Source organism: Dermochelys coriacea, chromosome 1 (assembly GCF_009764565.3).
Source record: "Dermochelys coriacea isolate rDerCor1 chromosome 1, rDerCor1.pri.v4, whole genome shotgun sequence".
NCBI classification, from domain to species: domain Eukaryota; kingdom Metazoa; phylum Chordata; order Testudines; family Dermochelyidae; genus Dermochelys; species Dermochelys coriacea.
In genome coordinates this window covers 98,851,587-98,868,360 of record NC_050068.2, presented here as the reverse complement: position 1 = coordinate 98,868,360, position 16,774 = coordinate 98,851,587, and the positions used below count along the sequence as shown (strand labels likewise).

The 16,774-nt window shown below is 43.0% G+C and overlaps 1 protein-coding gene across 4 annotated transcripts in view; it reads left to right on the top strand.

Moving 5' to 3' along the window:
* STK24 (serine/threonine kinase 24) overlaps positions 1-16,774 on the top strand; it is a 134,594-nt gene that overhangs the window by 9,606 nt on the left and 108,214 nt on the right. The window contains exons 1-2 of one of the 4 annotated variants that reach the window (XR_006277791.1): positions 3,765-4,012; positions 6,576-6,806. The exons of 1 other annotated variant lie outside the window; for it this stretch is intronic. Coding sequence is in view for 2 of the 3 variants with exons in the window: in XM_038375080.2 (XP_038231008.2) it covers positions 3,875-4,012; positions 6,576-6,806 (369 nt within the window). In the remaining variant the exon portion in view is untranslated. Of the gene's footprint in view, positions 1-3,764; positions 4,013-6,575; positions 6,807-16,774 lie in introns of those variants that run through there. 2 more of the 4 variants (XM_038375080.2, XM_038375063.2) reach the window with 2 other exon arrangements.

The following is a 16,774-nucleotide window of genomic DNA, read 5'->3' as shown; positions in this document are numbered from 1 at the left end:
TACAATCTCAGTCCCTTTGAGGGGTGGGTCTTAGGCCACACTTTTTTCCTTGGCTAATTTAGGTGGCTCTTTATTCAGCATGCTGGCTTTTGTGGATCCCATTGTTAGGCACCTAACTCTCCCTGTGCAATATTCTAAGAAACGTGGGCTCTTAACTTAGGGCTGTGGAATCCGCTGGCTGGCAACGTGCCTAAGTGCCCCGACGGGCACGTTCCAGGGTGCAATCCAGACTAGTGAGGGGTTGTGTCACTGCCTGCCCTGCAATCTTGGGTGCCTCACAATGCTTCATTGCTGTAGTTCCCACCAAGGCTGCTCACAAACAACCTAAGAGCATGCAGGTCACATCCTGAGTGTGTCTGTGTAGCTGCAGCCCTGGTCCAGCAACTCTGACCGCAGAATCCTGTCAGCAATACTCCAATCATACTCTGGCCTTCACCAGTCTGGGTTACTGCTTGCAGGGTGACCCCAACACACTCCCAGTCCTGAATTTTCCCCAAAATATGTGTTCTGCACTGTCCAGGCCTTTTCTGGACAGTTTAGACATTAAAGGTCCTTTGCCCCTGTGAAGGGTCAATATTCAACAGTTTGCTACTTTAACTGGAGTTCTCAAACAATTCAGTTTAAATGCTACACTGGATTAGTTTAGATTAAAAATGAAACAAGTTTATTTAACTGCAAAGAGATTTTAGTTTAATACAAGTTAGGGATGTAAAATATTAAACAGTTAACTGATAAGTATTAATCTTACTGTTAACCCTCCCTCATTCACCCACCTTCTTCTGGCTGATGATCAGCTGGTAGAAGTCCTTGCTGGGGGCCAGGGCCCGTGCATGGGTCTCAAACAGGTTCTCCTGGCAACCAGGAAGGGACGGGCATCATGAGAGGTCACTGGGAGCCCAGCCCCCTCTTAAAGGGGCTGGGTTGATATTAATGCTCTAGCACAGCGGGGTATTTGCCCCAGCAGCGAGGAGGGTCCTGTTATACCCCTTTGTTGGAAAAAAAAACAAAAAAACAAAAAAAACAGTCCCTCCAGCCCTGCTGACCTGAGGGGAAATACTTACACGGACCCAGGGGTGATTACGCTGGTGGAAGGATACTGCTTGCTAGGCCAAGAAACACCTGGCAGTACAGGGAAGCAGGATGAACAAACCACAGGTCCAGGGGCTTAGTGAGGGGCGGCTCGCCAGGTAGGGGGAGTGCGTTTAGGTAGAGGGAAGTGCGGGCCCCGTGCGGGGAGGCGGGAGGGGGTTAAGTAGTTTCCAGCCTATTCCTGTACCACTGGAAGGGGTTTGGCTGCAGAGGCGGTAGGTGCGCTGGTCTGTGCTGTGGCTTCAGCTGATAATTGAAAGGAAGTGAAGCTGCTGCTGGAGTGGCACAGAGCGGCTGCGGAGGCTGCATCAGGTGCCTGGGGCCCCACTCCCTATTCCAGGGTACTGAGAATGCGAGATGGGTGCTGGGCCCCCTTAACTGCCCAGGCTCTCCTGGCTAGGCCTGTTGTGTTACCCCTGTATAAGCTCAGCTGCCCTTTCCCATCTGTCCTGGGCAGGGGAGAGGCGCCATTCTAGTCATTGTGAAGCCTGAATCGGTTAACTGGTTAACCAATGTAATTTTAATAGTTTAAATGAGTACTCCTTAAAATGATATTTACATCCTAAGTATAAGGTATTAAAGTCAGAAATGGTTACAAGGGAAATAAAGATAAAATGCTTTTTAGTAGCTAAACTTAACAAGCTTGATTTGGTTCAAGGTAAAATTCTTCTCAGGTTCCCAGAAACATTGGTAACAAATTCTCAGGTCAGGATCTCCCTCCTAAGTCAAAAGGCTAGTTCCTTTGTCATCTTAGGAAAGAGAGAGAGATAGCTTGAGGTGTTTTTGCCCCTCACTTTTATAGTCTGTCACCCTTTGAAATGCATTTTCCTGAGGGTTACCCCTATATAAAGTTCATTTCAGCTGTAAGGACAGAGACAGAGTTGTTCTTTGCCATGCTGTTCTTTGCTAAAAGGCAGATCTATCTATTCCTGCCCCCCTTCTTTAACAAAGACTGGTCACTTGACAGGTGATTGGTAGTCAACTTTGATGACACCTGGCTAGAAGTGCTGGCTTGTCCTTTGTCTTTGAGAAATAGGTTTTACTCCCTCCCCAAATTTGTCTGGTAAACACATTTTAGTCATCATCTCATCTTATGTTCATAACCCTTAATGTGCGTTTTGTACATGCATTATACAAGAATATTAATAATCACTGTGGTGTTAGTTTTCAAATTATACCTCACAAAGCATATATTATACGAAGATTATTTCAATAGGGTGTAGGGCTGTGGTGGGCAGCCTGCGGGCTGCACACAGCCCATCAGGGTAATCTGCTGGCGGTCTGCCAGACAGTTTGTTTACTTTTGCACAGCTGCCCGCAGCTCCCAGTGCCCACAGTTCGCCGTTCTTGGCCAATGGGAGCTGTGGGAAGCGGTGCAGCTCGTGCCGCTTCCCGCAGCTCCCATTGGCCGGGAACGGTGAACCGGGGCCACTGGGAGCTGCCAGTGGTCATGCAAATGTAAAAAACTGGTGGCCTGCCAGCAGATTACCCTGACAGGCTGCAGGTTGCCCACCACTGGTGTGGGGCCTGAGTTTGGGGTGCTTTTGGTCATAGTTGCCTTTGGAATGTTACTTATAGTCAGAATGAAGCAAAGTGATCAAAGTGCATGATGAATGCAATTTATCACAGATGTAATTGTGCGTATGTATGTATTCATCTATATCTGTAAAAATATTGACAGTGTGTGTAATGGGTATTGTTGATATCACACACTGTTCTCTGCTATATTTTAGTTTAGTAGTTTTTCTTTTGGTTGTGACTTCTTAAAGATCTGCCACAAAAATCTAGTGCAAATTAAACAGGTCTTTTAGTAGTAACATTTTCTCAATTTTTGTTTGTTTAACTGGCTTGGATTGAGGCATAGTTTTTGAAAAAGAATCAGTAGCATATTTCTTAATTGAATAGTAATAGTCTAAGTTTGTACGAAAGACAGAAAATGGGGAGGACAGGGTGTGTGTATGTGTTAGGAGAATTTAACTGAATAAAAATGATTCCCTGCTTTTCTTTTTAGAATTTATAAATTTCTGAATTAAATAATTGAAACTCATTTTACACCTGGTAAAATAATATTTAACTCCTTGGCACTGGCTAAATGCATCTTCATTAAGCAAATATTGCTAATACAATCCTTAAAATGCAGCAGTCACTGCTATCATTAGGCAAATTGTGTTCACCAGGACACATCCCAAGAGTGTAGTAACCCCAATTAAGGTGAATTTATAGTACTGTAAGTGAAAGGTGCATCCCTTTTGTTGTAAAAACTTCCAAAAATTAATCTGGAATTCACAAGGTCTTATTTTCCATGGAACATATTTAATGGAGTATTGTAGCTGTCATCTTAAAATTAATAGTTGTATGATATCCCCGTTCACCTTGAAAATTTTGTAAAATGGCCAGTTTTGGTTTTTTTTTATTTGTGAAGAGATGGCAGCCCTAGATAATAGATCCAAATATTTGAAATGTCATTTGTAGTTAACATCTGCTTTTTAAAAAATGATAGTAAGACTAGATGCAGCTGAATAGAGTTGACCACAATTTCTCTGTATCCTGCTTCTGTCTTAAATTTAAGTTTCCCACCTGCTGCAGGAAATAAGTCCTTCCTGCATATAATTGAAAGCAAAACTGTTGCAGACGGTAGGGGGGAGAAAGATTTTGTAGAGCAAAGTTTTGTGGCCTTTCTTTCCTGGAAGTAATTGTTGCTGATGCTGTTGAAACGATCACTTCAAAGTAAAGAGAAAAGATGTATTGAATTTGAAGGCTTGAGGCTTCTTTAGGACAGATCTGCATGAAGTGGTTTCATATTATGTCTAAATGTGTGTCAGTGCTGCTGCCAAGAAAATATGTATATACACAGCTCTGTGAGGAATGTAGTGAAGATCAAAACTACTTGTGGAGAGCTGAACTGAAATTCAACCAAGTCAAGGTGAATAGATTGCAGATAGCCTTTGGTGGCTGGTGAACAATAAAATGACTGGGAAAGCTTTGACAATGCTACTAATGAATGAAATGCCTGTGTTTGTACAAAGACTAGAGGTAGTCAAGAAAACATGCTTGCTGATTACATTTGACCAGAGTTGATACTTGAAGTTAGGTTATTAGTAGGGCCCTACCAAATTCATGGTCCATTTTGGTCAATTTCACCGGTCATAGGATTTTAAAAATTGTAAATTTTACAGTGTTGTAATTGTAGGGTTTCTGATCCCAAAAAGGAGTTGAGGGAAGGTCGCAAGGTTATTGTGTGGGGGGAGGGGCGGGGGCAGGGTGTGTGTGTGTTGCGGTACTGCTACCCTTCCTGCTGTGCTGCTGCTGGCAGCGGCTGCCTTCTGAGCTGGGCAGCTGGAGACCAGTGGTTGCTGCCAGAAGCCCAGCTCTGAAGGCAGAGCTGCCGCCAGCAGCAGTAGTGCAGAAGTAAGGATGGCATGGTATGGTATTGAGCTGGGCCCTCAGTCAGCAGCTGCCACTCTCCAGCTACCCAGCTCTGAAGGCAGCAGCACAAAAGGGTGGCATAGTATATACTTCTGAACTGCTGCTGGCAGAGTACCGCCTTCTGAGCAGGGTGCCTGGCCAACAGCTGCTGCTCTCTGTCCACCCAGCTCTGAAGGCAGGGCAGTAGTAAGGGTAGTAATAATGTGACCCCCTCTAAGATAACATTGTGACCCCCTTGCAATTCCCTTTTGGGTCAGGACCCTGAATTTGAGAAATTCTGGTCTCCCCTTTGATGTCTGTATAGTATAGGGTAAAAGTACACAAAAGACCAGATTTCATAAGGGGGAGACCAGATTTCATGGTCTATGATGGATTTTTAATAGCTGTGAATTTGGTAAGGCCCTAGTTATTAGGGAAAAAAATAGACCTGTTGAAATACTTTCATTTCCACATGCATGACCAAATTGAGAGCATGGTGGATTAATTTAAAGTAAAGCGATTTAAATTACCAATTTTAATAATTTAAATTAGCAAGCAGGAAACTTTGATTTAAATAACCAATTTTAATCATGTTTTGCATTTTTACTTTAGTTATTGTCCTATGAGAGATTAGATTCTCATTGGTTGATTAGCATTAAAACATGTTGCTTTGAAACTAAATATAGTTTTTACATTGAATTTGGTGTTGCTTGTCACTAACCAGGAGGATGCACTATATCTTCCCCATTTATTTAAGCAATTATAAAGTTTAACTTAGTTATTCAGATTTTTACTTTTTACTTTTATATTACGTTAGAAAATGGTGAATGATGCATTTTCTTATTTAACTAGATGTGATTTGTATCAAATTGCATTTGGATAGAGATTGGAATTCAATTAAAATGCACAAAAACACATTTTCAAATTTTTTTTTAGTTGAATAAAATTACTTTAAATGTTTTGGATACATAATAAACAAAGTAAGTTTATCGAAACATGTTTTGCATTTAAAACTAACTGATTTATTAAATAAAGGAAGCATTATCTATAGTGAATTGAACTGATTGATTGTTTCTGGTCAAATTATCCAAGATTTTAGAACTAGTAGATCTCATCCTCACACCTAGTATTTATTCATATATTGGAGGAGGAAAACAAGCTTTTCAGCTTTTTCAGCTCCCAATTGGTTTCTTAATTTTGAATGAACTAGTTATTGAAGTGAACTAGTTGAAGAAACTGCATGCATGAAGAAAATGCATGAAGAGGCCATCTCTGGTCAAAAACTCGTTTAGCTCTTAAACTGATTCTAGGTGCTCAGCTAGTGACATTCACCAGTTCAGTGGTTTGACTTCCTTTAAAACTTGTCAGCAGACGTGTATTGTTTAATATTACGTGCTGTATTTAATATAAAGTATTTTAATAGATTATAATAACTGTAGACCTTAACACAGATTGTCAATTTCAAATTTTAAAAACTATATTTAATTTTAAAAAATTCAATTTAAATTAAAAAAAAAGGTTTAATTCAAAAAAATCATTGATTTTTTTATCTACCCTGAATGACAGCTTGGATGAGCAGATGGTATTAAAAAAGAGGAGCTTATACTTATTAGGTAGTATTGAACTTTTTGTATAAGCCGTCCTTTTCCTCAAAAGGGATGGACTTGACTAAGTTAAACTATATTGGTGGTACAGAAAACTGACAAGGTTTTGGGTAACCATTTAAATTAGAATTTGGAGGAAGGCTGACAGGTCCTGAGTAGCAATTGGGTTGCATAAAGAAATCTGCTAAAAAAATCAATAATTCAAAGATACCTTTGTATCCAGTAAAGAATGGAACAGAAATTACATCTGAACTGGAGGAGGGACAGATTGAGAGCACAGCCGTAAAATGTGGAAAAATAAAGCATGTAGAAAAGACAGATAAGTTCTGGAGGTGGGAGAGGAGCATTATACATAAAAGATTCCATAGGATCTAATGAGCTGTGGAAAGTCACTAATCTTTGCCTTTGGAAGCATTAACATTTTTGTTTGTAACACTGCAAGTATTGAATATCGTTTTCTTTTTGTAAATTTAACAGAATCTAAAAGCAGATCCAGAAGAACTATTTACAAAACTGGAGAAAATTGGCAAGGGCTCTTTTGGTGAGGTTTTTAAAGGAATTGACAATCGGACTCAGAAAGTGGTTGCTATAAAAATTATTGATCTAGAAGAAGCGGAAGATGAAATAGAGGACATCCAACAAGAAATCACAGTGCTGAGTCAGTGTGACAGTCCTTATGTAACCAAATATTATGGATCCTATTTAAAGGTAAGATGATGCTTGTTTTTGTGTTTTACAGTGAAAGGTTTTGTTCAGCCATCACATTTTTATGGACAAGGACATCAGTAGAATAGCATAATAGTTTTCATTAGAAAGGGAAATACTTTCTTTTAACCCTAAAAACAGAGTGAACAGTTTATAGTTTGTGAAGAGTCTGCTTCAAGACCCAGCTTAAGAATAAAATAGTGTATATGTGTCTGTTTTGCCACTTTACTCAAAGGCAGGAAGAAATGAAATTTGTTTAAGTAACAGACTTGTCATTGGGGACATTGAGGTCAAGCAGTAGTATATTTAGATCAGTCTAAACTTAGAATAGTCTCACTCTTCAATTGTTCAATTTTAGAATGCATTGAAAATGTAAAAATTGCATAAAACTATTAGAAATAACTCAGTACCTGCTTTGTATCAAGGTTAATGTCAGGCCTTGATTTGTAGTAGTCTGTTTTTTTAAAATTGAGATTTGTTGAGAATTGGTCCTGTTTTTGACCTGAATGGCTCAAAAAATTAATTTGTTAACCTGTAACTTATTTGCAGAAGGTATTTAGCAGGGTAGCCTGAAATGAAGGCTGATATATCCTGTATGGGTTTTGGTTGGTGCATCATCTGAAATTACAAGCTTTACTGATCACCTCTTGGCTTTCATTTCTTTTCTTTGAAATGATCCAGTTCTTGACAGTAAATCAGCTGAGATGAGTTTTAATAATGCCAAATACAAAAAGGTATTTCTTCTCTGCAGAAAGATTCATGTTTGAGGTTTCTCTTATGCTTTAACATAGAAGGTAGCACAACTATGCTTGGTACTTTTTGGTGCTGTTTTTCTCTGACTTTATCCCATTTGTGTTACTCGGTTTTCTTTTTTTCACTGAGAGTGCATGCAGGAGCTTAAAGCTTTCATTTTTTCTCTTGAAAAATGGCTGAAAAGCTAACCAAAGGGCAGAAAATATCCTAAATACAAAATTTTGTCCACTTTTGCCATTCTAGGAATTTTCTGCTTCATTTTTGAGGCTATGCATGCTCTTAAAAACAAAAACAGAAACAAAAAAAACCCCAACCCCTTATTAACCAATCAGGATTTCTGGGATCTTCAGTTGCTTGCATACTGAGAACGGATTTGCTCTTAGGATCCAGAAGATACATGACCATTCGTACTAGGACAGTCCACTGTGTGATTCTTGTGGCCTGGGTCTTGTTGTCTAGGGCAACTTGAGAAAAAGCCAATCACCGAAATTCAACCACACAGCAGCATGCATGGTTTTGGACCTGATACCCCACCACTGCCCTGATGCAAATTTAGGTATAGAGTAAGTCTGAAAAGCCGCTGGAAGGTTGTGAAGACGTATAGCCAAACAAAATGAATTGGGGTCCGCTTTTAGTCTTTCTCCACTCCCCTCTTGAAATCTCCTAAGTGTTGGTGGATATGTGAAACAGGGCCTTCAGAAAGGGCAAGATAGGAATTTGTCCTCTCAGAGATTAACTCACAGAATTCTGAGCCCTTCTTCACCTAAGGAGAAATCAATCTTTTCCTCATCCTTATTCACAAAGGAAATGTTCCAAATTCCCATAAAGTTCATTTCTCCTGCAGGACCAGTGGTGCATGTGCTTCTTATGGAGGACTGCAAGCATTAAACTGGTTTTATTTAACAGCTCTGAATACACATGGTCATATTGTAGTTCCTCCCAATGAAGATGACAGTTCCTCCCAATGAAGATACCCAATAAGGTGACACTCTCCTTGAGAACGCACAACTTCATGAGGCAGTCGGAAAATATAAGGCTGAAACAATGCTGGTAGGAAAAAAGATCTCTAACTACTTTTTCAGATGAAGGTGTTATGCCTTCTACTGTAGTAGACACCATCCCTACCTCAAAGAGTTTACAATCTAAAATGGATGAAAGGAATGCAATTTACAGACAAAATACAGGGGCATTATTGGGGTACATCTTGGGAGTGTGTGTGTGTGTGTGTGTGTGTGTGTATATAGGGAGAGAGTGCAATGGGAATACATTTGGTCAGCACTCATTGGTCGAAGTGGGGCAGAAGAATGGTGAGCAGGGGGAAGTGACTGTAGGTATAAGAAAAGGAAGGTGGGTAAAAGGAGACAAGGGCAATTAGTATAATGGACATGAATAATTAAGTTGACCAGCTGAAGGGTTGCTATGGCAGGACAGGCTTCGGATGAAGGGGGTGGGAGGGTCAAGAATCAATGGCAATACAACAAATGAGGCGGGGGGGGATTAATCTAGGTTTCAGAGTTGAATGAGTTATGATCACGTCAGGAGTTTATAAAGATATTGGCAGCTGCTGCAGTTCCCAATGTAAATGAAAGAGGAGGCTTCTAGCCTTGGTATCCTGGATGGTTCTGATTGGGAATTCTGGAATTTTCTGACTTGATCCCTTAGCCCTTGGGTGCAGCTGGTGCTGACTGTTTGAGGTGGGAGCTCTGAAGCTCTGGGGTTTCCTGAGTGCCCCTCTAGCCATTTAAGGTGCATTTCACTGCTTTACAGTCCATTTTCTTAGGCACCCCAATAGCATCAGTGGCCAGAAATTACTTTTGTTCTTTGGCTCCTTTTGCATACATAGTCTCCTATTAAGTGTTATCCATTCCCTTATGACTTTCATATATATTTGGACTTCTGTAAGAGATTTGATTTAGTATTATACAATGTTCTTGATTCGTGATTAAAAAATAATTGTAGCACATATTAAAGGCATTAAAAACTGGCTGAGGTCTCAAAGTGGTTGTAAATGGGGAATCATCTAACTGGGATTTTTCTAGTAGAGTCCCATAGGGATCTGTTTTTTTCCCCCCAATGCTGTTCAGTGCATTAATCTGAAAGAAAATGTAAAATCATTAATAAAGTTTGTAGATGACACAAGAATTAGTGGAGTGGTAAATAACACACACATTAGCATGTGATGGTTGCTGGAACTGCTATCCTTGCTTTGGAAAGCCCTGTCAATGTTTTTCTATTTTGCATGTTTCTACTGTGGCAAAGTTCCTTCTCTACTTTGGTGGATCTTGTGCTTATTGGCGGATTTGCTCACCTTGGCACTTAACGGCAGCCCTCAGCTTGGCCGTTTTTCTGAACCCACAGTCCAGGTCGACTCCTCCTGTCTGACCAAGATTTGGGGGGAATCCTGGGCCCGCCCTCTACTCCAGGTTCCAGCCCAGGGCCCTGTGGAATGCAGCTGTCTAGAGTGCCTCCTGGAACAGCTGTGCGACAGCTACAATTCCCTGGACTACTTCCCCATGGCCTCCTCCCAACACGTTCTTTATCCTCACCATAGGACCTTCCTCCTGGTGTCTGATAATGCTACTGGGCTACTTCCCCATGGCCTCCTCCCAACACCACCTTTATCCTCACCATAGGGCCTTCCTCCTTGTGTCTGATAATGCTTGTACACTTCAGTCCTCCAACAGTCCGCGTTCTCACTCTCAGCTCCTAGTGCCTCATGCTCCCAGCTCCTCACACGCACATCACAAACTGAAGTGAGCTCCTTTTTAAAACCCAGGTGCCCTGATTAGCCTGCCTTAATTGATTCTAGCAGCTTCTTGATTTGCTGCAGGTGTTCTAATCAGCCTGTCTTAATTGTCTCCAGAAGGTTCCTGATTGTTCTGGAACCTTTCCTGTTACCTTACCCAGGGAAAAGGGACCTACTTAGCCTGGGGCTAATATATCTGCCTTCTGTTACTCTCCTATAGCCATCTGGCCTGACCCTATCACACTACATAGTTAGTTGTAAGTTAGTTTTATTCAGTTTTAGTGAAATTTTGTAATTTAGTGAGTTAGCGGAGTTTTTGTCCCACCAAACTTTGTGCCTCCTGCAACAAATGTCAGCTCCTCAGTGACCTGCACTCAAGCTGCCTGGGAGAAGCTCATTTGGGGGATTGCTGCCAGATTTGCAGAGACTTTAAGCCAGACTAAAGTTTTTTTTCTCATGGAGGTGGCACTGATACCTCCATCTGAGCTAGACCAGTCTGACTCAGCTCAGAATGCCTCAGCATTGGTAAGGAGTGCTCCTCTTACCATACCGAAATCTGAGCACTGTTCACCATCTGGGCACTGTTCACCTAGGAAAAGGCAAGAAACAGTGAGAAGTGAGGAGTCAGTCCCTGGCACCGAAGATGGCCAGGTTGGGGATCAGAGTAGAGCTGACCTAAGACAGGCCACTCCTCTTACTCTACGGCAGAAGTCAGCATTGTTGACTCCTGAACTTACCCAGCCACTGTTGACTCCGGTACTGGATGAGCTGACTTCATCTGCAATACAGCATGATACCGATACTATCTTGGTGCCGAACACACCAGAGGTGTTTGCTGTGGCCAGAGACCATCTAGCGCTGTTGGTACTGGTATCACCAGCAGTACAAGAATCAGCGGTATTGGTGCCATCGGAACCTGTTGCCTCAGGTTGTCGTTCGGTACTTTCAAAAGGGAAACTGGCTATGATGGACTTGGTGCAGACATTTTCATGATAGCACTGGTTTCTGGTGCCGGTGCGCACTGTACCTCTGTGGTCTCTGGACTCATCCTTGGAGTCAGAGGTTGAGTCTTACTCCTCTTGTTTGAGAAGTTGTCCCTGCTGCTCCCAAAGATGCTCCTACCCTTCTATAGACCTGACACAGGGGTACCATCTGGTGCATGGTCTGGTCACCACTGGGGACCTATGCTTGTCCAGTGGCCCTTTTGGAACCCCTTGGGGGTTTCCATCAGTTTCAGGAGCTTACTCTAGGTGCTCCTATTTAGTGGCCTTGGAATGAAGGGCACCAACGTGCCATTGGGCTGTAACCAGTCTTCACTCTGGTACTGACCCTGGCACAGAACTATAGGAGCCGGCTCAGTGGGATCCTGCTGAGGCAGAAAGTGAGGAAGAGTGTCTTCAACTGGTGCAGCCCCCCCACCACATCTCCCCCCTGGAGTCTGTTTCAGGAGTGGGCATGTTGCCTCCCCTATATTACTATAAGGCACACTAAGAACTGTTGAAAAGAGTGGCCTTAAATCTGGGCATACAGACGGAGGTAGTAAAAGAGTCTCCTACTGCTTGGTTGGTATTTTAGCTGCTGCAGCTCAGCAAATGTAGCCCTGCCTCTCAATGAAGCCATTATGGACCCTGTTAAAGCCTTGTGACTGCCCCCCACATCCCTCTCCCACATGTCAAAAAGGTCTGAGTGAAAGTACTTTATTCGTGTGTGGGGTTATGAGCTGTACACTCATTTGCCCCTCTTCCCAGGATTCCTGCTAATATATGCTGCCAGCAAAAGAGAAGCAGGTTCCAGACATATCAAACCTATGAAAAAACACAGAAATTGGGCTTTTTTTTGGCTTAATTGGCTAGTTTTTGGCTTTTAGTTTGTTGCCTGTTGCTTGTGGCTTCTTTTTTTTGATCGGCTCCTGGCAAGGGGGGGGGGGCAAGCAGGGGTGAGAGTTGGTGCACAGCGGACCAACCATAGTCTCAGACTGAACACCGTGGGGATCCAGTCACATAGAGTGTTGGGGTTCTTAGGAATTGGCTTGTTTTGGCCTTGTTTTGAAATGGGATTAGCTGGATTTTTTGCTTATTGTGAAAGTCGGGGTGCTTATTTACTGCATGAAAGCTGGCAACAGTGGCAGGTTCATCGAAAGCAAAGGACTCCAAGAAGTTGGATTTGTTCAGTAGGAAAGTTTATTGTACTGGGGGGGTTACAGCTCAGGACTGCAAACTAGCAGGTGCTGCTGGACAGATACGATTTCAACATGTGGGACTCCATGCAGAAGTTCAATGACTTCCTTCCTTCAACGACTTCGTTAAGAAGCCAGACAGGAGTTCTCCTTGCTGGTGGATGAGGGAAAATCAGTTAAGGGCCTTGTGGCAAGCTTCTTTGGATGCAGCTGACTTGGTGACCAGGTTCATGGCTTCTGCAGTGGCCATGCGCAGGAGTTCATGACTTCAGTCCAGCAAAACCCTACAGGACCTACCTTTCAAAGGAGCTTTGCTCTTTGGAGAACAAACCAATGCAAAGCTTCATGGATTAAAAGACCCCATGGCAATTATGACACACACTACCTCAAAGTAGTACTTTACAAAGTATTTTCCATGGTGATATGATTCTGATGTGTTGTACAAAGTACATATTGTGAGGTATCATTTTAAAAGTCTTGATCTGTTGACCATTAATATCCTGTTGGATTATATGTGCTATCATTGTTTATGAAGTTATAGAGACTTGCTGTGTGTGTTACTGAAATATGTTATGAGGTTGGGAGATGCACACAGCCAATCTTCCAGTTGCAACAAAGGACCAGCCAGACATGTGCTGATGGCCCATTAAAGGGACTCTGCTCTCCCAATGGCCATCCCAGAAACTTCTCAGAGAGAGAACATATGCAATGGAGACTGCTTGACCGGTGGAGACTGCCTGATCCCCACATCACAGCAAAGATCTTTCCAGCAGGTTGGAAGAAAATATAAATGATGGTGCATGAGCTGCTCAGGTGGCCCCCAGGCCAGTTGCACCAGACACAGCAGAAGTCATGGAATCTGAGACAAACAAGGAGCCTTTTTCATGAGTAACTGGAAAATCATTCATGTAAATCAGTTGGGTGTGTCCCTGCCTGTGGATGTCTGTATAAGTGCAGTGCCTATCAGACTTTTGTATCTTGACCTCATCATCACAGGGTGAGAGGCAACCCAGGTTGGTGGTTCAGAGGGCTCAGCAGTCCCACTGTCCAGGTTGCACCCCGGGGACCCTGTCACAGTGATGCCTAAGGCCCTTGGATTATACACACCAGCAACTTCAAGGAAGCACTACAGGCCCCAACAGCCTGTTCGGTACACTGCCTCACGTGTCTGTCAGGAACCAAAGATGAAGAGGAGCAGGGGTTTTAGATGTAGGCCTCCCCACCCCTTCTACCTTAATGTCAATGATTGCTCTACCAAGACATTCAGGGGGTTCTAAGCAGGCCTTTTGATGAGAGACTTGAGGATGTCATACCAGTTCCTATGATGCCAGACCCTGTTTCTCCTTTGTTTACCAACCGCCTCTCTCACTTTATCAGAGCAGGATATCATCCATATCATCATGGCCCCTTGGGTGTTGAGCATGGTGGCAGTGGGATATACCCTGCAGTTTGCTTCTACCCCTTCCCACCTTGCCTCCCTGTCTCTTTTCAGGAACTCCTCTCACAGACAGCTGCAGCGGCACAGGAGCTAGCAAACAGAGCTCTAAACAGGGGAGTTTGAGTGGGAGTTCTGTTGGAGGAGAAGGTAGTTGTACTTGGTTTTGTATTTTTAGTATTTGTGTGTGTGTAGGGTCTTTGTGCTGGGAGAGCAGCTGAGCCCTGCTTAGGGGGTGGGGCTTCTGACTAGGGGTCCTATAAAGGTAGCCAGCCAGTCAGGCAGTGGCACAGACAACTGCAGCGGCACAGAAGCTAGCAAACAGAGCTCTAAATGGGAGTTTGAGTGGGAGTTTGTATTGTGGTGCTTGTTTGGGGTTTGCTTTTGCTGGGGGGGGGGTGGTCTTTTTGGTGTGACTTGTGTTTCCCAGATTAACAGGATTTAGGTGGGAAGGTGATGACAGATAGAGAGGCAGCTGTGGGAGTGACTCCTGTAGTGGAAGACATATTGAGGATGACTGGATGTGGAAGCTGTGGTATGTACATGATCCTGGAGGGGGGAACCGGTAAGAGTTTTTTCTGCATGAAATGCCGTCTGATAGAGCTGATGGAGGAAAAGATCCGAGGTTTGGAGATGCAGGTGGAAAGTCTCGTTGAGTTTAGGAAGGGGTTTGAGCAGATGATGGAGCAAAGACATGAGGTATCTGAAGGGAAAAGCTCAGACTCACAGATGGAAGCAGGGCTGGGGAATTTTGAGGGGAGACTGGATGAGGAAAGTGGTCAGTGGAAACATGTGACTCAAAGAACCAGGTAGAGGAAAAGACGGGCTAGTGAAGGAGAAATAGAGCTTAGGAAAAGGTTTGCAGAGTTGGAAAATGAAGAAGGGGCTCAGAAGGTACTTGTTGAAGGTGAAAGGATAAGGAAGAAGAGAAGAGAGGCTAGTCCTATAGGAAAAGGGGAAGAGTCAAGGTAGACTACACCAAATATGAGCCCCAGGAGGATACAGGATGGGTTGAAGAGGATTATAAGGAAAAAAAGGAATGGAAAGAACTTGCAGCCAGAGGGAACAGGGGAGAGACTGGAGAATAGCACCGTCACCAGGAAAAGGCAGGTCTATGTGATCAGGGACTCTTTATTGAGAAGAATAGACAGGCCTGTAACTAGAGCTGATCCAGAGAATAGAAGGGTGTGCTGTCTTCCGGGTGCTAAGATACGGGATGTAGACCTGAGGTTGAAAAGGATCCTAAAGGGAGCGGGAAAGAATCCCCTAATTATCCTTCATGTGGGAACAAATGATACAGCTAGATTCTCGCTGGAAAGTATTAAGGGAGACTATGCTAGGCTGGGGAAGACGCTTAAGGAAATTGAGGCTCAGGTGATCTTTAGCGGGATCCTTCCTGTTCCTAGAGAAGGGCAACAAAGGTGTGACAAGATTATGACTGTCAACAGATGGCTTAGGCAGTGGTGCTATAAGGAGGGCTTTGGGATGTATGGCCACTGGGAGGCATTCACGGACAGAAGACAGTTCTCTCGGGATGGACTTCATCTGAGTAGGGAAGGAAATAGACTTCTAGGATCGAGGCTGGCACAACTGATAAAGAGAGCTTTAAACTAGGAATTAGGGGGAGATGGATGGGAGATGTCCAGGAAATCTCCACGCCAGATTTTAGCATTGAGAGTGAAGAAGGCGAAGTAAGAAAGGATACAGCTGTGGGTAGGAGAATGTATATAAGGAGCGAGGGCGGTGTGGATACTAATAGGTTATACTGGCTGTAGAATGACTGTGCCTAATAGGGTACAAAATGTGAGCAAGGCCAAACAGCAAAAATTAAGATGTTTGTACACCAATGCGAGGAGCCTAGGTAACAAAATGGAGGAACTAGAGCTACTGGTGCAGGAAGTGAAACCAGATATTATAGGGATAACAGAAACATGGTGGAATAGTAGTCATGACTGGACTACAGGTATTGAAGGGTATGTGCTGTTTAGGAAAGACAGAAACAAAGGTAAAGGTGGTGGAGTAGCATTGTATATCAATGATGAGGTAGAATGTAAAGAAATAAGAAGCGATGCAATGGATAAGACGGAGTCCGTCTGGGCAAAAATTACATTGGGGAAGAAAACTAGTAAAGCCTCTCCTACGATAGTGCTTGGAGTGTGCTATAGACCTCCGGGATCTAATTTGGATATGGATAGAGCCCTTTTAATGTCTTTAATAAAGTAAATACTAATGGAAACTGCGTGATCATGGGAGACTAACTTCCCAGATATAAACTGGAGGACCAGTGCTAGTAATAATAATAGGGCTCAGATTTTCCTAGATGCGATAGCTGATGGATTCCTTCATCAAGTAGTTGCTGAACCGACTAGAGGGGATGCCATTTTAGATTTAATTTTGGTGAGTAGCGAGGACCTCATAGAAGAAATGGTTGTAGGGGACAATCTTGGCTCAAGTGATCATGAGCTAATTCAGTTCAAACTAAATGGAAGGATTAACAAAAATAAATCTGCAACTAGGGTTTTTGATTTCAAAAGGGCTGACTTTCAAAAATTAAGGAAATTAGTTAGGGAAGTGGATTGTACTGAAGAATTTATGGATCTAAAGGTAGAGGAGGCCTGGGATTACTTTAAATCAAAGCTGCAGAAGCTATCAGAAGCCTGTATCCCAAGAAAGGGGAAAAAATTCATAGGAAGGAGTTGTAGACCAAGCTGGATGAACAAGCATCTTAGAGAGGTGATTAAGAAGAAGCAGAAAGCATACAGGGAGTGGAAGATGGGAGGGATCAGCAAGGAAAGCTACCTAATTGAGGTCAGAACATGTAGGGATAAAGTGAGACAGGCTAAAAGTCGAGTAGAGTTGGA